Here is a 25,110-nt window from a genome sequence, read left to right as displayed (position 1 = left end):
AATTTTATAAAAATTGGTGACGATTTAAAAAAAACCTATACAAACTTTCAACCCCTTATTTGCACCCTTAGGGGGAGAATTCTAGAAAACCATGAAACACATATTCAATTAAATATTTTTAAGAGTCTAAATTTCAAATTTTATAAAAATCAGTAGCGATTTGAAAATTTTTCCATACAAACTTTCAACCCCCTATTTGCACCCTTAGGGGAAGAATTCTAGAAAACCATGAAACATATGTTTAATTAAATCATTTTAAGAGCCTGAATTTTAAATTTTATAAAAATTGGTGACGATTTAAAAAAAACCTGTACAAACTTACAACCCCTTATTTGCACCCGTAAGGGGAGAATTCTAGAAAACGATGAAACACGTGTTCAATTAAATACTTTTAAAAATCTAAATTTCAAATTTTATAAGAATCGGTGCCGATTTAATTTTTTTTCCATACAAACTTTGAACCCCTATTTCACCCCTTTAGGGTAAAAATTTTTCAAAATCCCTTCTTAGTGGATGTCCAGATTACGAAAGTAAACTTTTGTTCAAATTTCACGTTTCTACCATCAGCAGTTACGGCTGTGCGTGCGTCTTACCTCAGTCAGTGAGGACAAGTCCTTTTATATATATAGATGAAGGCTACACCTCTTCCAATGGAGAGATCCCCTTAGAGCACATCGACAGACCCTTCACTAACACTCGATCCGTATCCGATATTTGGGAAACCCTTAAATTACCGGCTTGGGTCGGCTCTTTGATCTTGTTGCAGACGAACTAGATGTAATATGTTACTGTTCTAACTATTTTTAGTTATTTTGTTTCGAAATTTACAAGTCTCTTGGGATTGCGTTGATAAAATCCTTATAATTTTCATATTTTTGAAGAAGAAACATCTTGAACACTATTTATTTTAGTTAAATTTTGCCTTTGAGATATTAAAATAACTATCATTTACATTTCAATCACTACACTTATTTCTACAAGCTTACCGAAAAACACCTTTTTAACCGACCTTATTTTAAGCTTCGCGCCGTATCCCGCACACAGCGTTCACAGGCTCAAAATGGCGTGGTGGGATTTAAACCCGCGTCTCTTGGAAACAGATCACCGCCACTATGCCTATATTATATTCAAGCTGCAACGAAATCCTTATTCGTGACTACTCAGTCAGAGGGAACCTGTGAACCTAGTGTTAGTATACTTCGTTCCCTACTTTCCGGCCAGTTATCGAGGCATCACGTGTTAAGTGGCGTAACTCAACGGCGCGCAATGTCTTGTAACCAGGGCGATAAAATTCGTTCCCCGACTGGAAATCGTACCCACTACTTTCGCCTTCATAGTCGTATGACTATTATCATAAATTAAACTGCATTTAATTAAAATTCAACAAATAAACCTAATCAAACAAGACTTAATGAATCCTGATGCAAACATAACATCTCAAACAAGCCTTCTAATTACTTTGTTCTAATTCGTTCTTTGGCAATCACTGGATTCACTTAAAATGATAATAACTTTATATTTTGAAACGTTAAATCAATATTTAAATTGAGTTTAAATGAAGTTTTAACAATATTACTGGACTTCGGCCAACCGCACGCTGATTTAGAAGTTTAGTCTGTTATAGGACTGTAGTTGGGTAATATTGAAGATCAAATATGTAAAAGATTTTTGTGGATTCGATTCCCACTCGTGGAAATGAAATATTTATTTAATATTATTTATTACTTTATATTTCTTGGTTCTAGTAACAAAGCAGAGCGCGGCGTTGAGTGCCACCACTTAACACACAATTGCTTCAGTATTCAGCGTGGGAAACGGAAGTGTCTTAATGGGAATGGACTGTTATAACACTAGGCTCCGTCTGTCGTGACAAATGAACATGAAAAAAAAACCAATGTGAATGTCTCGAAAATTGAGAAGAAAATCAGCAACGGAGTATTTTAACAGTGGGCACCCTGCATTGCGGGGAAAAGTGTAAATTTCTACTTTAAAATCTAAGAGCATCTTGTTCAAATGATAGAACATCACGATATTCCAGTCCTCCACTCTCGCTAATGAAGACAGCGACCTCATCACAGCGAGAGGTCTTGAGGTTGCCAATTTCTCTCAGCTCATTTGAACCACAGTTTTAAATTTAAATTTATTAAAAAAAATTGAAAATTGCAAAAAATAAGATAGTTCGGTCAAACTTTGCAACTTAACAGATATTAATATCAATTATGAACTGTACACGAAATCGTATAAGTTTAAGCTTAAGTTTCCTATTTAACATGAAACGGGAAAGTAGGGGAACATCCCCCCAAATCCCACCACGCCATTTTCTAAAAAATATTTTCCTTACCCAAGTGTGAAATAACACTTTAAAAACATTAAAATAATTTAATGTAGTTTAGCTTTGGTTTGGCACATTCTGCAGATAGATACTAACACATAAGTATGCCCGTAAATATATTAATTTGAACTCACTACCTGCCTTGCCTGACCACACACAATTGGTAAAACCAGCAACTCGCCGCTGCACCTCGATGACGCAATTGAAACGTGTTCGAGTGAACTCTGGACGCTTGTTGATTTTCCACTGCGAGCAACTTCAAAGGCATTTTCATCAAACACCCCAAAATTTATATCAAACGTTAAAAAAAATAGTGGCGCGGGGGCACAGTGGCTGACTGTGAAGGTGAGAGGTATAGGTTTGACTCCACAGAAATCAACAAATGAATTTCATTATCTAGACAAACTAATTCCATTACCTCTATGTGATAAGAACACAAAGTGCCGCGCTAAGCAGCGAGTGTTATAATAAGAGTAACGTTAACAAAATCATGTTATTAAAATGATGAAAAAAAAATACAGCATATATTCAATACATAACAATGTTCCCTATTTTAGATTGTTATTAGTGTCAAAATTACGGATTAGATTCCCACTCGGGGAATTACTTATTTCCATTTCCTCGCTCTGGTAAAAAAGACAAACCGCTGCGTTCAGTCACTACACACGTATATTCTTGAAAATTGGGTGATGCATGTGGTCTTAGCTGATATAACAGTGAAGCTGAAAGATATACCCTCAAAAGAATTTGGGCGTACAATCTTTGTATGTTTTTTCGCTATAGAAAACACCGACAAAATTGTATTATTTGAAAGAGAACAAAAAACACAGCACACATTCAATACGCACCAATGTTCCCTAGTTCAGCTGTATTAGGGTAAAAGGGTCACGGTAGTTGTGAAGGGCCCCCGCGGGCTTCATATCGCTATCGAAAGTAGGCGAAACTTTTATCGAAGAACACTCCGTTCTCAAAAGGTATTGGTCTTTGGTACTAAAATATACTGGTTGTTGGATTGGTTTCGATATGAAAGTTTGTTTTGACTAATATAATTATTTTTTATCTGCATTCCGCACAAAGAAGGGAACGCGGAGGGAACCAAGGAACCTATTGATAAGAAACTTGACGCCGCAAGAAACAAGAAAATGAAAATATTAAATATAAAATTCGGTATAAAAATAGCCTTTATGTTGCTCCACAGCCCGCTCTATGTTTCAATGTTAGTCCCATATTAATCGGTGCAGCTGGTCCGGACAAACAGACAAACGAAAATTTTAATCTTTAATTAAAATCTTTTGCTTGTGTTCTGGTATATCGTAAATAACCATGCACTTGGAAACTACGATTATTTTAAAATCACAGGCATTCAATATTATTTATTTACATACATATATGTAATGTATAGATAATGAAAAATAAAAAATATATTCTACTAGTGGACCCGGACGCGGCTACGCCTGCTTCAACTATAAGAATATTTATTAAATATATTCATGAAATTATTTTCAATTCTCAATAGAATTAGTAAAAAAATATAAGCTCAAATAATCAAAAAGAATAATAAGTAGATACACATTATTAGAAAAAAATATCTGAGTTATTGAAATGAACTAACAAAAGGATTAAAAGTAACTAAAGGATAGGTATTCTTAATATTAGAAAAAGTACCTAAAGTTTTCCGTGCGTGCGTACATAGATATCGACTCTACGAAATAACTAAACATTTCTCTCTATTAAGTAGGATAATTTTAGCGGGCAATATTAAATAAAATAAGGAGAGAATCAAAGTGTATTTGAAATTAATTATAAACTACAAATAAAGTTCGAAAATGTATGAAAATTTATAAAACCGTCAACGTCATCTGCCCGTTCGCGTCGGTCATACTGTGCCGCCCGCTAGGTGGCTAGGTCATTTGGAATCAGTGACATCTCCTTAATTATTTATTAGAATGTTATACAGTAAACTGTAATTTCAATCTAGATAAAATGCTAAAAGTGACTATTATATTTATTTTCATAAGGATGAATATCAAAACGTCGCGGTAGCGGTCGCGTAGCAACGACGGTTGTTATTAACATGGCAGAATAAATTGCATGTCAAATTAGAATGTACTTTAAAATATATTAGTATATATGTGTAATGTAATGTTATATAGCCTATAGCACTTCTGAAGAATGCAGCTTTCATATAAAACAAAAACAATGAAAATCGGACCAGTAGATCCAGAGATCTTAGCGTTCAAACAAACAAACAAACAAACAAACAAACAAACTCTTCCGCTTTATTATATTAGTATAGATACATTCAGAATTCTTCTGTCAGAGTAAACCGAAACAAACAAGATTTAACGTTTAGTCGAATATATTTTTCAAGTCAATCCTCCATCTGTCGCCGTCAATCTCAACATATAAATTAATGTTGGTGAAAGTTTTTCTGCCACTTGTCAGACACAGAATATGTCGTCCTGAGGAAAAACAAAGAAAGAAGGACAAACTGTTTGTAACTTAGCAGAAACTTTAGATGGTGATTTAGAAGAATCTTGCTGAAATTGTTTTGAGTAGGTAATAAATTTAGTTTGTCTGTCAGTGCCTATAAAACTATCTCTGTTAGTCTATTTTTCGTCAATCTTAATTTATGCAAAGTTATTATTCTAATTTTAGCTTCACATTCATTTCCATAAAACAGAGAAGGTAGAGAGAACCACGCTGTGCCTTATTACAAGAGTGGGGCAAAGAATTTAATTCAATCCCCCGAGTGTGAATCGAACCCACAAACATCCTATTTACAGTAAGATTTGAAAGTAGCCCTTTTCCACACTATGCCACTAATACAGAAGACATACATCACCAATAAAATACGGTTTCTTAAAAAATAAACTCCTTTTAAACGTCCATAAATTTAATTGACCGTAGTTTTTTCGAATAATCCCTGTAATGTGTTGTACGACAGACAGATTAAGACTCGACCTACTTTGCGATTGCTTGGGCACTGCGCTCACGCAACAAATGAATACTTTATAAATATAATACAATTTACTATTAAAGTACACATTTTTTTATTAAAATTAATTTGTAGTATTTCTTTCTAATGTACAGGCGTCGTCGTGGCGTAGCGGCACAGCCCGGGACTATAAATGTGACAATTGTCAGTTCGACTCCTAATTATTTTAAAAACAAACGAAAAAAATCTTTAGCATTTACGTTCAAAGTAAAAACATGAAGCCACAATCTTCACAGCTTAAAGTAAATTGTAGATAAAACAAAACACGAAAACAAAAAAAACTAAGAAAACAATAAAACAAGTATTTATCGTGTAATTTGGAATATTTTTATAAAAAATCTTTTAGATTCATTAGCGTTCGTTTATTCTTTTGTTTGTTTTAGTAGTTTAATATTTAAGACGAGTTATTTCAAAATGTCCTTTATTCCATTAATCATTTTTCTTTTACTTTTGCCTTCTCCGAAATTCGAGGCAATGAGTGTCAAAAGTCAACGCTGCATTTAATAAAAAAATGATAATAATTTATTTTATTAAGGCTTAATATTTCAAGAATATACATTCATATATAGATATGTATGTATGTACATATAAAGTAATCCCATTCTACAGTCCCTCGTTACAACGCTGGCTTAAACTCGTCTTACAAGTATGAGCATATTGCTTTAAGTCGTAATAGGTATTCCTTCAATTCAACTTTTTCGTTTTGTCAGTCTGTCTGTTCCAAAACGCAGTAGATACATTACATTAATGTTTATTCTAAGAAGCTTTTGCTTTCACTGTCCCCCGAATTTTCTAGCATTGGGCATAACTCAACGCCCTTTGTTTTGTTACCAGTGCGAAGAAATGAAAATATTAATAAATAATAACTAATTCTCCCGAGTGGGAATCGACCCCACAACACGACACACTTATGCACCTGCCGTGTCGTGTGTTGAAGCCTTTATTGTTTTTTTTTTTTTTTTTACGCTGGATCCCGCATGCAGCAGAGTAGTTAGAGGAGGAAGACAGCTTATGGATTCGAATCCCACTTGAGAAAATGAAAAATAATGTAGATATTTAAAGTACAAGCCGCTTTCTTAAGTAAGAATAGAATCCACAAAAGTTTTTCACAGTCAGACGCTCAACGGCATAATTGTAGCGGCTAAATGACGATGAAAAATATGATAATTATTTATGCAAAAACTTCATCCCCGTTCAGAGTGTAGAGTCATGTACGTCCATCCCTCACGCGATAATGAGGCGAGGCTTAGATCCTCCTGTACCTACTCCCGTACAGATACTAATTATAAATGGGTTTTATGAAAGAAAATTAATTGTAGCTTATTTTATTTATTTGAAATATTAAAAAAAGAAAAGTCATATGTTACGTTTCGCATTTTCTGCCATTTTCTGGAGGCAGTGTGTGTTGAGTGGCGTCCAGGATTCGACGGAAAATGGAGAACGGAGTATCTTAATACTAGATTCCCTCTGCCTACCCTGCAGTGTGCGGAATACAACTTGAGGAAAAAAAAAAACTTCAAGTCAAACTGAGAAAATAGATGTATAATAGTCAATACACAATATACTTATCTTAGCAGTTTTCAGCAAATTCTACTAAGAAAGATAAATTACTTTTTCAAGTAAGATTGTTCGAAGCGTGAGGTAAGAGTTACTGACTTTCAGATGTTTGATATTAAAACTTTAACTCTCAAGTGAAATTGTGTATTTTCTTTGTATTTCCTCTTATTAATTATATCTTGAGGCTGTTTACATTTAATGTGGCGGTTCGATTCCCTCTCGGGTAAATGAATCAGTTTCATTTCCTCGCTCCGGTAACAGGACAAAATGCGGTGTTGAGTTCCGCTATTTAACATGACATGACTTTTCAAATCATTTCTGGATTTATTCAATTGAGCTGTTTTGAGTTACAACTTGCTGTGATGGTAAAGCCGTCCATATGGTGACTAGGGTACGATTTATTATGTCCTAATAATATGGAATGCTATATTTTAATATATTTCATAATTTGAGTGATGAATGGATATCACGAGGGTGCTGCCCTGGTCATCACCTACAAATATCGTTTCGAGCTAAATGCCTTTAACCGACTGCTCAAAGAAAATGTGAATATTTCAATAGAACACTGTAAACTCATTTCATAACATGTATGACGTATGTACATACATACATGCAACTCCCGAGAGAGTCACGACGGCACTTTTCCAATCATACTAATTGAAATTTTAAAAAAATATGTTTTCATCGATCGCGTCATTTTAAGCAACTCTTGTAGATTTTTTTAACGTGTTTTATACATCGTCTGTAGTCACTTAGGATATGCCTACTGATTTAAAATTAAGGCCAATTTAAACCTCCAAACTTTATGTTAGCCATTGGAATCTCTCCAACTTTTACACGAAGACTTCAAATAAAACAATACACACACACACACACTCCACAGCCTCAAGCATACATATACTTGTGGAGTAGAATACAAAATAAACATATTTTTTACAGGAAAATAGTAAAAGATATTATTTACTCCTGAATTTTGTGAGGTGAGACTAATAATACTTCATTGAAGTTATTATTCTTTTGTCCTTAATAAAATAATTCAACTGAAATTTGAACTCGTAACTATAATAATATAACGTTAAGTTATAACCTAACCACTAATCAGTACAATTGGTATGTTATTAAAATTTAAATCTGTAGAAAATATTTTTTTATATTTACTGCATCATTAATTAATACCGATATTCACATATTCCCATAGGAGAATACCTGAACTAGATGTACACTAAATAATTGATTAAACCAAACGAAAGGCCCCTGAACATTTTCTTTTTGGGCTCTATTTTAATATCTCATAGATTAATAAAAATATATTTATGAGAATTCAGGTCAATTGAAAACACGATTGAATCTTGATAGAATGCCCGTGAGATCAAACATTGATAATATTGGAGAATTTCAAAAGCGTTTTCCTATAAAACATAAATAGTTAATATCTCAAGTTTTCATGTAGATTGTCATTTGACAATCTACATGAAAACTTGAGATATTAAAGAATACTTACTTGGTCTTAAACACAGGAAAAAATTAAAAACTCAAAATTAAAACAAGAAATTTTATTTAACATATTGTATTGAGAAAAGTAATATATTGCATTACACTATATTGTTATATAATTATATTTTACTTCGTACGCCACCCCTTAACAAATCTAAGCCATGTTTGACAGCGTCTATAGCTGTCCCCGGAGCGCACATCACCCCGTACCCGCCGTGCCCGTAGCAGTGGACCACCTTCACACCGTCGACTATCTCAGGCTCGACTCTCACGGGCACACGATGAGGCCTGAGACCGACTTTATGGGCTACTATCTCCGCATTTTTAAGAGCAGGCAAAAGATCACAGCAACGTTCAAATATAGCAGCGGCATCGTGCTTACAGACTCCTTTATTATAGCTGTCATACTGCCTCACCCCACCTAAAGTGGCTACCCCGTCTATACCAGGTATTACATAAGTATCGTAGTCCCCATAATAAGCCATTTTCAACCACGGCGCTCTCGCCTTTACGACCTGCCCTCGTAGAGGCACCAAGTCGTGATCATTACACAAATACTTTGCTCCCAAGCCCGTACAATTAAATACCACGTCGTAATTAGATAGTGATGTAAAACTATTGATTTTCTCATTTAAAATCCTACCCCCGTTATCGATAAACGATTTTTCTGCCCACGGTAGATATCTATCGCAACCGATTTTCACGGTTGAATAAAATGAACCGTACTTCCAGCCTTCGCCGCACAATTTTAATTCGTCTTTATCCACTGCTCTGTACACAGGTACAAGATCCTCGATGAGATGGTTCCTTGTAACGTGATAATTTTCTTTTGAGAAAATGTAACTTGAGACTGCCATGATACCAGCCAGTGGTGCGTCTGAACTTTTGAGGATATCTTGCCAAAAATACCAAGAATTATCGATCCATTTCTTGGTAATTTTTTTCGTCGGCCCTTTGAAGCTCGTTCCTGGTCTGAAAAGTCCGGCGGCGACGGCGCTAGTCGTATCATCTTTAAAAGATTCTGCAATTACCGTAACATCAACGTTTCTTAACTCTTTTTGCAATATACGGGCTACCGTAGATCCGATAACCCCCGCTCCCAGAATAGCTAACTTCGGAGAACCTGCATCCATTATTATCTGTATACAAAAGAATTCTTTTATATTAATTAGTAATTACTAAATAAAAACATTAGATAATACTTAACGATAATAATGATTTCCATGAAAACTAATTACCGATATGAAAATACGATGGTTAATTTTATAAAATTGTTATATGACCCATATATTGTTCCTAAATTAGATATGCCCATTCTAATGGTTGACTAAAAATATTTAGTAAAAATAAATGTAGAATATTGTTAAAAATAATTCTAGTATTCACGAAATATTTATCCGTTTAAACTATAAATTACCTTGAATTAATTAATCTTAATTAAGTTTTATTTTAGCTTTACGCTACATCCCGCATATAGACGAGGGAGTGCAAAGGAAACCCAATACTAAGTTATTCCGTTTTCGTTTGCGTGTTGAATGAAGGAACTGGAACTCTTTTTGTCTTATTACCATAGGAAAACTCTCGCGTGGGATTTGAACCCGTAACAGTCACGTTTTCAGTCACATGCTGTACCGCTGCAACTTTAAAACTTAATTGATTAAATTATGCCATCACTTTGACCAGGTGAAAAGTAAAGAGGGGCCGAAATGAACAAATCACATACAAAAACATAGACTGACTTTGAAAATTAACAAAATAAAAAATATAAATAAATTTAATCAGTCAGTCTATATTTGTTTATAAAATATATAATATTTGATTGTATAAATAATAAGTTATCAATAAATTTTATCTCATAACAATTTACACGTACGTATTACGTATCTTATATTACGTAATTTCAAATACTTACATGAGTTATTATGAGCGTAAATTAAATGATTAGTTTGCTTCTAAACTTCAGACACTATAAACAGTACTAATATGGCTTAATTAATACGAAATTACGAAATTTAGAACAGCAAGGGCCTATATTAATATATTCAGTGTTGCTTCAAAGCAAAATGTAATGGAATAATTAGTCTATAAATAATGTTACAGACAATAATAATACTTTACAAAATAGTACCAAGTAAAAAAAGTTTAAATTTTCCTCTGCCTATCCTGTTACGTGCTAAATACAGCATGAAGCCAAAAAAAGTAATTTATAACAATATAAAACTTTTTCCTTTCATCTTTCTACTTTACAGTCATTACTTTACTTTCTTTCGAATACACTTTTTCACTTTTACAAAAATGTTTTATACTTTAAAGTTCTGCACTTATAACTTTGATATTGTAGGATTAAGTAATACAGGTCTGCTCTTGAAGAATATTGTTTAATTATTTATTATAAAAATAAATTAATGCTAAAATAAGATAAACAAACCTTTTATTTGTAGTTATATACATAATATTTTTATTCTATTACAGAGCCTCGTCCACAGCGCAAAGACTACAACCAGTTGTCATCAAATGAGAAACTGGATAACAGACATATCGAAGATATTCACATAGACGAAGCTGAAGCAGACTCAGACGCGAGCAGCACTGACCTAGAGGAGAGAGATACGCGCGGTGTTTGCCCTCCTTGTGCGCATGATCGGTACAATAACAATATTCGTCGACACGCACACGATGATTTTAGCGACGATAGCGATTATGGTAAAATATTTTCTTATCTAAACTTATTTTATGCTCCTATACTAATTTTATAAAGCTGAACACTTTGTTTGGTTGAACGCGTTAATCTGAGGAACTAAAAGTTCGAATTGACAAGTTACTTTTGTATTGGATAGACTATTTGTCGAGGAAGACTCTTAATATTTTCGGTGTAATTTAATAATTGTAAAAGCTAATTATTCATATTTTAACAATTACAACAATTATCGATGCTTAGAAATTTGCGTGCGTGTACATCACTAGTAGCAAATGTGCTGTTGTTTGATACTACAAAAATATTTTAACAAATTGTTATGATATTGTTTTAATTTAACACGATAACGAACATTTTATTTAAATATATTTATCAAATGATTAAAATGAAGAAATATTATGCTATTGACATTTGTACAGGCTAAAGTATTTTGTCTATGGTATAGTCTGTATTAGTCATACATAGCTCATGTCAGCTGTCACTGTCATTCTCGGAAGGCAAATTCTGTTGTGTTGACTGGAATAGCGAACTAGGACTAAGCTGTGATTAATTGCTATTTGCAATTGAATTTATAGCCAATACTTTGTAAATAACAAAAAACGAACGATAGATAAATAAAATACAACTTAATAATCAAATATAAGGTGAACATGGCTAATTTAAAGTCAGATTTAGACGAGTATTTACTCCAAAACGAGAACCGCCGCAGCTATAAAATTAGTTTACCATTCTCTACTCCTAGTTTCTTTTCGCGCAGCAATGACGAAACTCCCACGAGCTCTAACAGCTCTACCGGAACTTGGTTTGATAATGTTCAGAAAGAATATTTTACATTGGTAAGTAAACAACTTGTATCTTGATATCTGTTAATATTATTTAATTTTTAAAACGCAACATTTTTTACTATTAAGTAATCCTACTAATTACGTTTTGTATTTCAGAGTCGAACACAACGATTTATGGGATTTGGTATATGCCTCGCTTTAGGCATTCTGTGTTTCTTTTTGTCATTCCTTTATATACCAGTTTTAGTATTGAAGGCCAAAAAATTCTCTCTCCTATTTACATTGGGCAGTGTTTTCTTTATATTTAGGTAAGTTTTATGACAATTTAATTTTAATATAACTTCAATGTTAATAATCTTAAGTATCTAAATAATTCATCCACAACAATGCTATGTCAATGACCTCTATAAACATATTGCTGATAATATTTGTATGATGAACCACATTCCTTCATTTGCACCAGTATTTGATATGTCTATACTAATATAAAAAGTTTTTGTTTTAATTGTTCAACCTCGGGATCTACTAGTTCAAATTCAAAAATATTTCTTGTGTTGGATAGTCTATTTATCACAGAAGGGATAAGCATCACATTAATAATTTCATTGTAATGTATATGGAAGTGATGGTCAGAGTTACCACAGTCCCTTGACATGCTTAATGTATATAATCATATAATACATAACTGAAATATTTATTTGGAAATACAGGTAAAGCTGCAACTAAAAGCTAGTATTACAATAATCCAATCGTAAAATTCTGTTATCAATATTACAATGTGCTCATATTTTATCTCAAATGATTTAATGGTTGTATGTAAAGTTTGCTCCATTTCCACGGCTTATATTAGTTTAACATTGTGACATATAAAATATACTTTTGAAAAAAAAATTTGGGTTCTTATCTTTGGGGATATTTTTAACATTTATATGGTATAACATATGACTAGTTTTTGTAGTGCAGTGAAACAAAGTCTGGCTGTAGACTATTGTTGTGGGTTGAAATCTCACTTAAGGGAAGAAAAATTATATTAGGTTCTCTGTTCTGGCAAAAACAATGTCGGGTGTTGGCTGCTGCCACTCAACTCTCAATACTTCAAATTCAGGCCGAAAGCAAAGAATGCAGTGTTGTTAAACTAGATTTGCTCTAATTTAGCCATAGAAGCATGATATTGGAATAATATTGCATGATATTGCATTTTCTTTTGCTATTATTTTCTTACTGTGTATATTTTAGATCTTTATACTTATCTCAATATTTTGTTTACAGTTTTAGTTTTCTATACGGTCCATGGGCGCATATGAAATCGCTGTTCTCCAAAGAGAAAGTACTTAACACGCTACTCTATGGATTTACGTTAATAGCTACATTATACTGTGCTTTATACTTAGAAAGTACACTGTGGACTGTGCTTTGTGCAATAGCACAAGTTATGGCGTTAATGTGGATGATGTTGGGTTCTATTCCTGGGGGTTCCACGGGAGCGAGATTCTTTGGAAGCATGTTTAAGTCTTCAGTGTCTAACACTTTGCCTATTTAACAGATAATTATATTTAAAATTACGAAAAGTGGTGTCAGTTCTTTTAAACAGTATGGTATATGCCAACACTATTTTTTGTATTTAATTTAAACTTTTAATTTGACTTTTAAGTGGGCAAGGTATCACTGCTTAAGAGAATGTATATTTTTATGAATTACTTTAGTTTCTTGAAAAATCAATTATCAACCATTTTTGTTTTCTAAAAGTTAAAGATGAATTTATTGTTTTTTAGCTGATGTCTTGATTTTTTAGCTACTTTAAAACAATTAAATTTCTCTTCTTGGATTAAATTTAAACATAAAAGGTAAAGGTATATCCTTTATTTGACCGCACTTCTAATTAGCATATAACTCAACTAAAAAAATATATAATGAAACAAACCGCAGGGTTTAGTTCCGCCGCTTAAGCCACCATATCTCAAAATTTGATTTGATTGAGGGCAGAAAATTTGAGATTTTCAACTAAATCCTGTCCACCTGCGATATGTAGTTTTTGCTTGCAGCTAAAGAAAATAATCAGTTAAATGTTAATTTACGTCTATGAGTGAGGTGGTATAGTATGTAAACTATGTGATAATTATTATTGTTTAATTATTTTTCTTTAAAGAGGTAAGGAGTTTCTCAATTCCTATGTAAATATTTCTACAATGGACTGTTTTAAATATGAATGGTTTTTAGCCTCAAACCTACTAATATTAAAGGAGTGTTTGATATTTAACATTTACATACGTGTATTTTTTACGTCTTAAATTATTCAGTTTTATATATTATGAAAGAAAATTAATGTTAATAAATTATCCGTGATCGTGTAGTGAAGCCAGACAGATTTTTACTGTAAATGCTATAGTTGTGGGTACGATTCCCAATTATTAACAAAATTATTTTCATTTTCCCATATAGGAAAACGCGGCGTTGAGTAAACCCATCAAACAATGTAAAACGGAGTAAGTTAAGTTCCCTCTGCTACCCCAAACAAATTGAGTATTTGAAAAGAGAATATAAATTTATAGAGTACCTACTATTTATACTGAATATAACTATAATAATTACATATCACGATAAACGCACAAATAATTAAGCAGCTAATATTATAAGACATTTAATTACATGTGTTTTTGTTTTTGATATTTAACATGCTCCTTTTTCTCCAGTGAGTGTTCAATTAATTTCTGTTTGTATCGATTCCGTTCATATATTATTTTTATGTAATATGCACCCATATTAGTTCAAGAGCTGAAACCTATTTTTGGGTTCGTATTTCAGGCAAGGTGATACGAACGTACTTATGTATATAATTAAGCAATTTTCAGCTTGCCATAAATACCTACTCAAAAATTGGTGCCAGCTCTCCTACTATATAGATTATAGTATCATCTATATGATTATGGTTTGAAATGACATGAAATATATCTATCAAATAAGTTTAGGCCGTCGTAGCACAGCATCTGACTGTAAAAGCGACGATCGTAATTTAAAATTCCACTACTAAGTACCTAATGAATTATTTTAATTTCCTCGCTCTGGTAACAAAAGAAAGCGGTCGTTGAGGTCGGCCATGTAACACGTAATTTCTCGAAAATTGGGCGGATGGTAGTGTTCTAATAGACAACACTAGGTTCCCTCTGCCTACCTAGATGTGAGATATATGGTGAAGCTACATAATTTATTTTTGTTAAAGGAAACTTATATAATTAAGTAATTCAAAATTGTAAAGAAAAACATACCTATATTTTGGATAACGTTAACAGTTATTCGTATTAATAGACTTTAATTATAGTTTAAATTACATTAAGCCAATATGAATACACAGATACAGATTTAATGTTAGTTAAATGTAATTATAATTTATAAATCCTGTTTACCCCATTTTACAATCGTACTCCTTTATAAGAGGCCAGATTTGAACTGGCTCGTGTTTCATATGCCTTATGCACATAATTAAAAAATAACTGTTTAATATTTTGTATTACATATTTCTAAACTCTACTTGTGTTTTATTTATACCTTGTTATAATCCAAGCATAAGTATGTACATTCAAACGCTTTCACGAGAAAATGAAATATCTAATTAAATTTTTATTTCTTCGCTCTGCTATCCAGGCAGAAACAACAAAAACGCGGCGTTGAGTACCACCATTAAACACGCCATACCTCTAAAATTCGACGCAAAATGGGGAACGGAGCGTGTTATTACTAAGTCTCCTCTGCCTACCCCGCTGTGTGCGGGATACAGCGTGCAGCACCACACCCCCTGCACCCGCCACCCTATTTTACATTAAATATAAAAAAATAATGAAAGCTTCTACGATAATAATAAATGAAGCCTTAATTAAAATATTTGCCTATTAATTATTTGAACGCGATGATCCAATTTAATCTACCAAACTAAATGGAACGTTGATTATGAACATGTTATATAATAATTATGAAGTATTTATTTGTGATAGGATTGTCGCACGCGCTGTAATATTTTGCATATTATACTTGTATCTATAAAATAATGCTAATGGTAGCATTTATGTAAGGTGAGGCGGTCGTGGCGCAGTGGGTGTGGGAGTGGCCGTAGACGCGAAGGTTGTGAGTTCCATCTCCAATCGGAGATTTCATTTTCTCTTTGTGTTACCGTGTCCATAGTATTTTTGCAGGATCTTTAATTATTTTAAGATTAAAGATTAATAATCCACTTGTGAAGCCAGTTACGTGTGGTGGTTCGCTCTGGAATGCTCGCTACAGCATGAAGCTGAACATTATCGAATATTGCAGATGAGGCGCTGACCTGCAACGTGTGCGACAGGTCGTTCGCCTCACGACGCCAACTGAGTGACCACCAGCAGAAGAAAAGACATTTTGGGTAAGCTAACATTTACTTCTATTTCATTTTTCAGACATTTTTCGTAGAGAGAGATATGTAGGTATACTGTATACCTATATGTATTATATAGACATTTATTTTCAATATTTACTTTATATTTTTTAGAAATGTTTTGGAAATAACTTTAAATTCAACAGGTCTAGATCACGCATACTATAAATAACTCTAAAAGGAAATCTTGATACAATTTTGTACGTTGAGTCTTCAATCCATACCTACAGTGGGTAAAAAAAGTATTTGCACACCTAATTTTTTTGAATTTACACCTACAAAAACACAGAATGATTTCAGTTAATTATTGTATTTAATAGCTTAATCTATATATATTTGGAATCGATTATTAAAAATTTTTAGATTATAGAAATAAAAAAATGAGATGGTAAAAACACCTTTCCTTAAAGTCAAATAAGTATTTGCACACCAACCATTCTCTTGATACAATGTTATTCCCGCGACATTTTGTCACTTTAGGTAAAATTTGAACATCGCTTGTATACATGTAAACATCGGGAAACGTATCCTAATATCGAGAGTTTTGTTTAGTGTTCAGAAAAAATGTTGAAGCCAACATGCCGAAAGAAGTTGAACTGTCGTTATCGACGCGTGAAGAAGTTATTTTACTACGTAATGAAGGTTGAAGTTATCGCCAAATCGGGTTAAATTTAAAGTTAAACTACTAAACTGTGTAGTAGTTTAACTTTACTAAACTTTAAAAAACCGAGAAGAAATGGGTATTGTTGAAAATAAGGAAAGGTCCCGTCTTCCGAAGAAGCTCAGTACGAGAGAAAGGCGATAAATTTTAAAATCGGTAGAAAATAAACTATTTACAAGCGCTCAAAGCTTAGCAAATGATATCGCGTCAAGTTCAGGTAAGGTTGTCTGTGCCCAAACTGTAAGAAACGTACTGGGTAATGGTGGTCTTCGCAGCAGAGCAGCGAGGAAAAATTCTTTCATAAGTGAGGCCAATATAGCAAAAAGACTAACTTTCGCGAAAGAATACGTAAATACGCCTTTACAATTTTGGAACAATTTTATGTTTTTCTGACTAAAGCAAAGTTTATCTTTTTGGATCGGAAAGATAAAGATTTGTGTGGCGCAAGCCAAATACTGAACTGCAGGCGAAACATGAGCATAATACAGTCAAACACGGCGGTGGTCTTGTGATGGTTTGAGGCTGCAGGACAGCAAATGGTGTCGGAAACTTGGCTTTTATCGAAGGAATAATGAAAGCAGTAGATTACGTTGAAGTGTTGCGCGATATTTTATCTTGCAGCGCATCAAAATTAGACGTATGTGAGACAGACTACTTTCAGTAGGACAATGATCCTAAGGATACAGCTATGAAATCGTAATTAATGGGTGTTGTACAATGCCCGTAGAATGCTGAAAACTCCGCCATAAACGCCAGACATCAACCCAATTGAAAATTTATGGCATCTGCTGGATTAAAATGTGAGGAAAATGAATTTTTTAAATAAAAATTATGTGAAGAATGCTTTGGTGGAGAAATGGGCTAAAATCTCGATTTAAACAACGTCCAAATTATTGGAATCGATGCCAAGGAGATTGCAAGCCATCATTGATGTTAATGGAATGTACCTACACAAAATATTAAGTGTCTTTTCTTTCATTTATTATTGATTTTTTTACAAAATACGTACAAGCCGGTTGGTGTGCAAATACTTATTTGACTTTAAAATATGTGTTTTTACCATCTCATTTTTTATTTTCTATTTTCTAAGAAATTTTATTAACCAATTCGAAATATATATAGAATAAGTTATTAAATACAATAACTAACTAAAATCATTCTGTTTTTTGTAGGTGTAACTTCAAAAAATTAAGGTGTGCAAATACTTTTTTTACCCACTAAGTATATATTATAAATTCGGAAGCAACGCTGTCTGTCTGTCTGTCTTTTACGCAATCAGGGCCAAACCGATAATTCAATTGTGATAAAATACTCATATAGAGATACTTGAGGGTCTCGGGATGATCATAGGATACTTTTTTTTTCTCATATTTGTAATATTTTCGATATATACCAATATATTAAAATATTTATTAATTTGACATGCATTTTATTCCGCCATGTTAATAACAGCCGTCGCTAGGCGACCGTTGCTAAGCAAAGATTTGCAAAGTTTGTTGTTAGAAAACGTCTCCCAAAATGAGCTTGCTTAACGCATCTCTCTATTGAAAACTGAAAATAATTTCATAAATATTCGTATAGTTCAAGCGGGCGTAGCCGCGTACGGATCCACTAGTTTACTTATATATTCATTAACCATTTCATTAAAAGTACCCCGTAAGTATAGTATAGTTTATTACTAGGCCTGACTGTGATCAACTAAACCAATATTCATATAAGTACTTATATAATCATATTATGTTGTTGTACGAATTCAAATAGTTGTATAATTCAGTTTATAGTTCATTAAAACACACACACACACAAACGTTATATTATACAGCTAAAGAAAACAAAATTATTCAATTTCCTTCTTCCTCCATAACGCATTTTATGCAATCACAGTTTCCGAAATATAAATAATTAAGTAACTGAATAAATTTAAGGCTTCAATGTCCACACGGTATAATTTTATAAACTCCACGCAATGCCACAAACAGGTATGACTGTAAAAGCGACGCTTGTGGATTCGATTTCCACTTTGGGAAATAAATTATTTAAAATGTCCATTCTTTCGCTCAAATAAAGCAATGCGTTGAGTTCCGCCACTCAACAGACAGCGAGTCGAAATTACGATCGGAAAGTGGAGAATGATGTATCTTAACACTAGTTTCCCTCTGGCTATCCTATTATATATATGTCAGATTAAGCATGAAGTTAAAAAATATATTAACATATGTTTACTACTAAATAAACTCCTTCAACTCAATCTCCCACACCTAAATTCCAGATGCAGCGCCTGCGACAGCCTGTTCCCCTCACTCATGGCTCTGGAACACCACAAGGAGGAGTTCCAGCACTGGAGCGACTCCAGCTGCTGCTCGCACAGCGACAGCGACGACAGCGACGACTGCGACCGACATCGACTGCTATAATGCCACCATCTCATTGTTGCCGGGGACAGGCCCAACGAGCTGGGCACGTTCGTTTAGCTTAACGTTAGATATAGGGAATGCAAATTCAGACGATATGTTAGTTGGATATGGGCTGGTTTGGCGTTGTGTAATTTTCTTGTTAATTAATATTAAATTAATTTCTACACAAAAATTATCTTAATATTTCTTAAACTCCAATTATAATATGGCAACACTAAAGAATGATAAATCTTTTTTTTTCAAATCTAACAATTGCATTTATTACATACTAAGAAATAATAAATTATCTTTAAATATCTTATTTACATATATTTTATTATATTTTTACGAAAATTACATAACAGCGAACGCAACAAAAATTTCTGTAAATATTAGGTATACTATACCCCACAGTGGTGGTTTTCTACTTTTATGTAATACAAGCTGTATATCCAACATAAGATATCGACATATTGGTTTGACGATATTGTTAGTTTCAAATCAAATAAAATGCATTTATATAGTATATACGTACATCGACATTAATACTGGACGTGCCTAATATAACTACTACTACTACATTAAGTATCAGTGACATATATAACTACTACTTCTACATTAAGTATCACAGACTCAAAAGAAAATAATATAACAACATTAAAGTAAAACCGTTACCTACTAAATTATTAAATTTTACAAAGAATTAATTTTGAAAAACCTGACTGTAAGTATATATTTGTTTACGACCAAACAAGTTTATAAGATAGATCACTGATTTCATAATGACATGATGGTAAGACAACCATAGTGATAAACTAAATACATTATTATATAAACATAATATACATATATAAAAGTTAAAGATTAGAAGACTACATTTTATAAAAAAAATATATTGTTATCTAGCACTTTCAATGTATTTTATATGAATGGCATTGAGAACTCGATAAAAAACCCCGTTAGTAATGGTTTCACTTGAAGTGTACAGAAGTGGTTACACTGAGACTAATTGTCTGAACGGATTTAGGTGTAACTTTACAGTTACAACATATCAGAATAACACTTAGCCTACAATTTATGCAATTTTGTATACTTTGTCTATAATATATCAATAAATTTAAGTGAGAGAAGCCCCACTAATAATATGTATATAATAATTATATACATATTACTAGTATTACTAGTGACCCATATGGGGCAATATGTATATAATAATTATATAAAAAACTATATCATTTGATATAAATGTAGATTACCTTGCTTAACAGCTTATTTTTGTACAGATTCAAGTTATTTAAAATACTCGTTATATGAAGTATAGACGATTTTTTTACTGATAAGCAAAAACAGTTGATATCTAAATAAATTACGGTAGCAGATTCATTTTCTAAAATACTTCACATGTAACAATCACAGAGCAAATATAGAGAATAATATTTTAATCTGTTACTTTTGAATGAGCCTTAATAAGTAGTATGTACTCGTATATATTTTTAATGTGAAAAACTTTGTATTGATTTGATTTGTATTGTTTAAGATATTAAATTCATAATATTATTATATGAGCAGATTTTACCTACGTTATCTCTCGTGGAATAGGAAGGAAATAATTAAGAGTCGTATTCGAAGTGCTAGGTCACTGATGGCTGATACAGTGGGCTACATCAGAACGATTAACCTCTACATGATGTATAGTCCTACAAATAAATGAACTGATACTTATCAGCTTTATTCCACAAAATTTTAATTAACTGTTCATGAATTTTCATACAAGAACAAATGTTCAAGAACTAACTCTTTAGCTTTATAATATCAGTATAGATCACAAGATTTAATTATTGGAGTTAAGAATATGCAAAACCAACCAAATATTATGCACATTTTCCATTAAAGAAAATGTGCATAATATTTATGTAGTTACTACTACAAAGTTTTTTTATTAAACTTTGCAGGGCAAAGGACTGTTCAAACAGGATTCAAACTAATTAATAAAATTATATGCATATCAAATACCATCTATTTAATTCTACGAAAAAAACTACTTGGATTAAAAACTACTTATAATAAAAAAATACAATTTTAACATTGAAGTTATTGCTATATATTTTTATTATAAACTATGATTATTAAATTACATCACTAAGATATACAAGTTACGTACTAGTGGCAACCCTATATGTATAGTGTTTATAATCTACCACTATAGTTAAATAACTTATTCATTTTTTTGGCTGTATGTCGTCATACCTTTTTTTTCTTTAAATACAATCTCCTTTCGTTAAGTCAAGTTATAGTTACTTTTTGTAATGACATATAAAGGAATTCGTTGTAGAACAAAAAATATGTTAACACCAAAATGAAGGTACAAGCTTCAATACCTTTTTAAACAATCAATCCAAGGTGTCAAAAAAAAACAGTTTTTCTTACAAAAAAAAAGGGTAAAAAAGACGAATTATCAAAACAAACAATATAAAAAAAGCAAATGCGAAACATTAACTACCTCTTTATTAAAGAAAACGTATCTACACTCAATGTAGGCGTGAAAAAGCACAAAATTAAAACAATCATGAACTAAGTCATCGCGGTGTTGCTTTTATATAAACATTAAGCATTAGATTACACATACAATCAAACACTTGTCCAGTATATTTGTCGATGAATTCGTGCAAATTTTTTTACACATCTATGCCATTAGTAAAAAGGATATAGGATCGAAATTATAAATTATAAGAGCTGTAGAAAACAAAAAGCAATGGATAAAATTGATTACATTTTTATGTATAAAAAAACACATTTTTGACAACAGTGGTTATACATCCTTTTTACTGCGGAACAGGTTTTTAATATATTTTATTTTTTATAAACGTGCTCTTTTTATATTTTTTTAGCTTAAATGTACTATTTATTGTGTTACAATGTAACGGTTCAGAGTATAATGTATGGCATTTAAAAAAACTATTTTAAAAACAGCAATTTTAGCCTATCATTAAGATACTTGAAGCAAAAGGGTATTTATTATGATTTTTTTATATGCCATAACTTAAATTACGTTCTAGTATTCAAAATTAAACCATAGTGTTCTTATCAATTTTATTATAGACAAGGATAAGGCAAAAAAAGGAGTAACATATCATACTTATTTCAAGTATACGAAAAATATTCTGAATTTGCATTCATCTCGCACTTCCCATGGAAAACATAAAAACCCCCATCAGTTCCAAATTTTATTAGATACAATAGTAAAGTCTAAACAAATCAGAGTATGATTTACATATATAATGTAAGTGAAATAAATAGAGGCAAATGTCTACTTAAAGGAAAACAACACATTGTTTGTTTACATCACAAAAATAATCTGAATGTTCAAAGAAAAAAAAATACCGTTTTCCATCACTGTCATCTTTTATTCAGTTCGAAACGAAAAAATCGGCGTCCGCGTTACGTTCCTATAAACTACGAAACGTCTACAAAACAGTCCAAATGTCGAACGTGAGAGAGCCCGCCCGGCAACGATGCTCGATGCGCGACTCCCGCACCGCAGTGTCGGTTCGAATTTGTATAGGCTAAGTGAAAATCTTAGAGTACGTACATAATTTGTAATCGTTATTTGTTTGAATCATTCCGAGAGTCGCGAGCGCTCGCTCGCGGGTAGTCGCATCCGTTACGTCTGACTAGTCGCTGTATCTCACGAGCCCGCCGCCGCGCGCCGGGGCCAAGAAAATATACGATTCAAAGTATGTACACAGAAGTATGTTTATTTCGTGGGAGAGCTCCGCGGCCGGCCCGACCGGTGGAGGAGCGTACACGTGTAATTTTCATAATATCGAATAATCGGGAATACAAATCACGAATCTCTTACAAAAGCATAATACGAGTAAGTCTAGTGGGGGGCCGCGCGCTACGCCGTGCCGTTCACCAGCGGCTCGCTCTTGGCGCTCGGCTTGGGCGCGTCGCGGCGCTTGGGGCCGCCCGTTGCCGCCCCCGCGCCTGCTGCCGCCCCCGCACCCGCCGCCGCCCCCACGCCGGCCGCCGCCCCCACGCCCGCCGCTCCAGTCGCCGCCGCCGCTCCGGCCGCCCCGGCGCCTCCGGCTCCAGTGGCTGCCGCACCGCTGGCGTTGGCGTTAGGGGCGCTCACGCCATTCTTCCATCCGCCACCTTTAATATACAACAACATGTACATCATACAAAAAATAACAACAATTATATTATTAACAGCGATACAGAATTAAACAATTAAAATGCATAACATACTGCTAAACAGTATATAATCTGCAATCGCTTATAAATAATTATTTTTTTTAATTTATATGATATATAATCTGAAAATCTTACGTCATAAAAAACTTACTACAAAAAATACTAAATACAAAATAACATGCACAAACTAATCTCCCATGAAATAAACATTATAATATATTAATTAACATGCTGTATTTATAAGCAGTACTGTACTATATCACTAGCAATAAGTATATAAGTAGATCATGTAAATAACAAAAAGGTTAGTAGTGTAGCGGCAAATGAGATGACTGAGAAACTTTAATTACTTAGATATTTGTATTTGTAATTATAAAAATATATTTCTAGTCAAACACAAAAATATTGCATTGCACAAAATTTATGTTAGTGAGTAAAAGTTTATCTTTAATGAACGTTTTAATTAATAATGTGTATGTATCTATTTCATTTGTTTTTAATATGAATATAATCTAAATGTGAGTAAAATATAAATTGAAGTTTTATTTCAACACATTAAACCCACCCCTCACGGACATACATTTAAATACAATTATTGCCATGTTAATAAAAGTTAATACAAATTTTAAAACATGTACATGTAAAAGAAAGTTTAAAACTCATCTGAAGTGTAAGTGCATAAGTGTAATGTATAGGTCAGGTCTATGTACATGTGTATATACATGCATTTCAGAAGTGTATATGTGTACGTGTGCATGTGTGTGCGCGTGCAGGGTACCTTGCCGCCGCAGTCGCCGCCGTCGTGGGCGCGGCGCGGACGCGTCCCCGGCCGCCGTGTCCTCCGACGACGCGGACTCTGCACACCACACACACGTGTCCCATACTGCCTAGCCCCCATCCCCCCACACGACGGACATGCCTCAAAATTCTTACACTAACATTTAACTTTGTTTCAAAAAAAATCTGAATATTGCTGTTGTTTGTAATGTTTTATATAATATATGCCATATTGTAATATAAATGAAGTAATGATTAAATTTGTCAATCTTCAAAGCATATCCGTCATTAGATCGCAGGAGAAACACTTCTGAATACTACTTTCTATATCTACTAGCATAGTGTTATTAACTAAATAAGCATATTCAAATACAAAACTTAAATACCTTGAATTGTAAACTCAAACATATATAAAGAATATAATATTCAGATAAAAAATGTTATTTTCCCACACTACATAAATAAAAACCACAAGTTTGTATGTACTAATTAAAATGTAAAGAATTTTGCCATTGACAGCTCATATATAGAATAGAGTAACAAGCACAAATATATATTTTTTTGTATTATTACATATAATTGTAATTGGTTTTGTAAAATTCTAATTCAAAACAATCTTTATTCAAATAGACTATTCAAGCTTTTTTTACTTTTGAATTATAAAACTAACAAAGCTGCCACTAACGCAGAAGGCAATTCTGCTGCTGTTTAATGACGGAACGTCACCAGAGTGAAGAAATGATTTTTCTTTTTCTTATGCTAGAGTATGAATCGAACCCACAATCTCTCGCGTTCACAGTCACATGCTTTGGTTTTATA

At 32.9% G+C, this 25,110-nt stretch overlaps 4 protein-coding genes across 6 annotated transcripts in view; 2 read left to right on the top strand and 2 right to left on the bottom strand.

The window, feature by feature from the left end:
• LOC146539768 (uncharacterized) overlaps positions 1 to 23,288 on the top strand; it is a 110,879-nt gene extending 87,591 nt beyond the window's left edge. The window contains exons 2-4 of the mRNA XM_085208044.1: positions 10,854 to 11,084; positions 16,164 to 16,251; positions 19,194 to 23,288. Coding sequence (XP_085064170.1) covers positions 10,854 to 11,084; positions 16,164 to 16,251; positions 19,194 to 19,338 — 464 coding nt within the window. The 3' untranslated portion in view covers positions 19,339 to 23,288. The remainder of the gene's footprint in view (positions 1 to 10,853; positions 11,085 to 16,163; positions 16,252 to 19,193) is intronic.
• On the bottom strand, positions 8,426 to 10,456 carry Daao1 (D-amino acid oxidase 1). Of its 2 annotated transcripts, XM_085208042.1 has the most exons (3): positions 10,294 to 10,456; positions 9,799 to 10,021; positions 8,426 to 9,520 (listed from the first exon to the last, which is right to left on the bottom strand). In XM_085208042.1, exon 3 carries the CDS (start codon positions 9,512 to 9,514, stop codon positions 8,501 to 8,503), a length of 1,014 nt encoding a protein of 337 aa, XP_085064168.1. In that variant the 5' UTR covers positions 9,515 to 9,520; positions 9,799 to 10,021; positions 10,294 to 10,456; the 3' UTR covers positions 8,426 to 8,500. The 2 variants fall into 2 exon arrangements, with proteins under 2 accessions (XP_085064168.1, XP_085064167.1); XM_085208041.1 differs by lacking the exon at positions 9,799 to 10,021 and having other exon boundaries at positions 10,294 to 10,455.
• LOC146539769 (uncharacterized) lies at positions 11,551 to 15,386 on the top strand. Its single transcript, XM_085208043.1, has 3 exons — positions 11,551 to 11,912; positions 12,018 to 12,169; positions 13,131 to 15,386. The coding sequence occupies exons 1-3, from the start codon at positions 11,727 to 11,729 to the stop codon at positions 13,399 to 13,401; spliced, it is 609 nt and encodes a 202-aa protein (XP_085064169.1). The 5' UTR covers positions 11,551 to 11,726; the 3' UTR covers positions 13,402 to 15,386.
• Positions 21,521 to 25,110, bottom strand: part of Fmr1 (synaptic functional regulator FMR1) — a 28,217-nt gene continuing 24,627 nt past the window's right edge. The window contains exons 13-14 of one of the 2 annotated variants that reach the window (XM_085208039.1): positions 24,293 to 24,370; positions 21,521 to 23,472 (exon numbers count right to left, since the gene is read on the bottom strand). In XM_085208039.1, the coding sequence (XP_085064165.1) occupies positions 23,216 to 23,472; positions 24,293 to 24,370 (335 nt within the window). In that variant the 3' untranslated portion in view covers positions 21,521 to 23,215. The remainder of the gene's footprint in view (positions 23,473 to 24,292; positions 24,371 to 25,110) is intronic. The other variant, XM_085208040.1, reaches the window with a different exon arrangement.

Source organism: Heliconius melpomene, chromosome 3, assembly GCF_056956725.1.
Source record: "Heliconius melpomene rosina isolate 202511_hmr_F chromosome 3, ASM5695672v1, whole genome shotgun sequence".
Lineage (NCBI taxonomy): Eukaryota > Metazoa > Arthropoda > Insecta > Lepidoptera > Nymphalidae > Heliconius > Heliconius melpomene.
The sequence above is the reverse complement of the archived record's forward strand: the minus strand, read 5'-3'. Positions and strand labels throughout refer to the sequence as shown.

Bases quoted from the DNA above. Each gene is read 5' to 3' on its own strand.
- Daao1 (XM_085208042.1), bottom strand. From the start codon at position 9,514: ATGGATGCAGGTTCTCCGAAGTTAGCTATTCTGGGAGCGGGGGTTATC.
- LOC146539769 (XM_085208043.1), top strand. From the start codon at position 11,727: ATGGCTAATTTAAAGTCAGATTTAGACGAGTATTTACTCCAAAACGAG. The intron at 11,913-12,017 runs GTAAGTAAACAA...TTTGTATTTCAG, and splicing joins AGAAAGAATATTTTACATTG to AGTCGAACACAACGATTTAT. The intron at 12,170-13,130 runs GTAAGTTTTATG...TTTTGTTTACAG, and splicing joins AGTGTTTTCTTTATATTTAG to TTTTAGTTTTCTATACGGTC.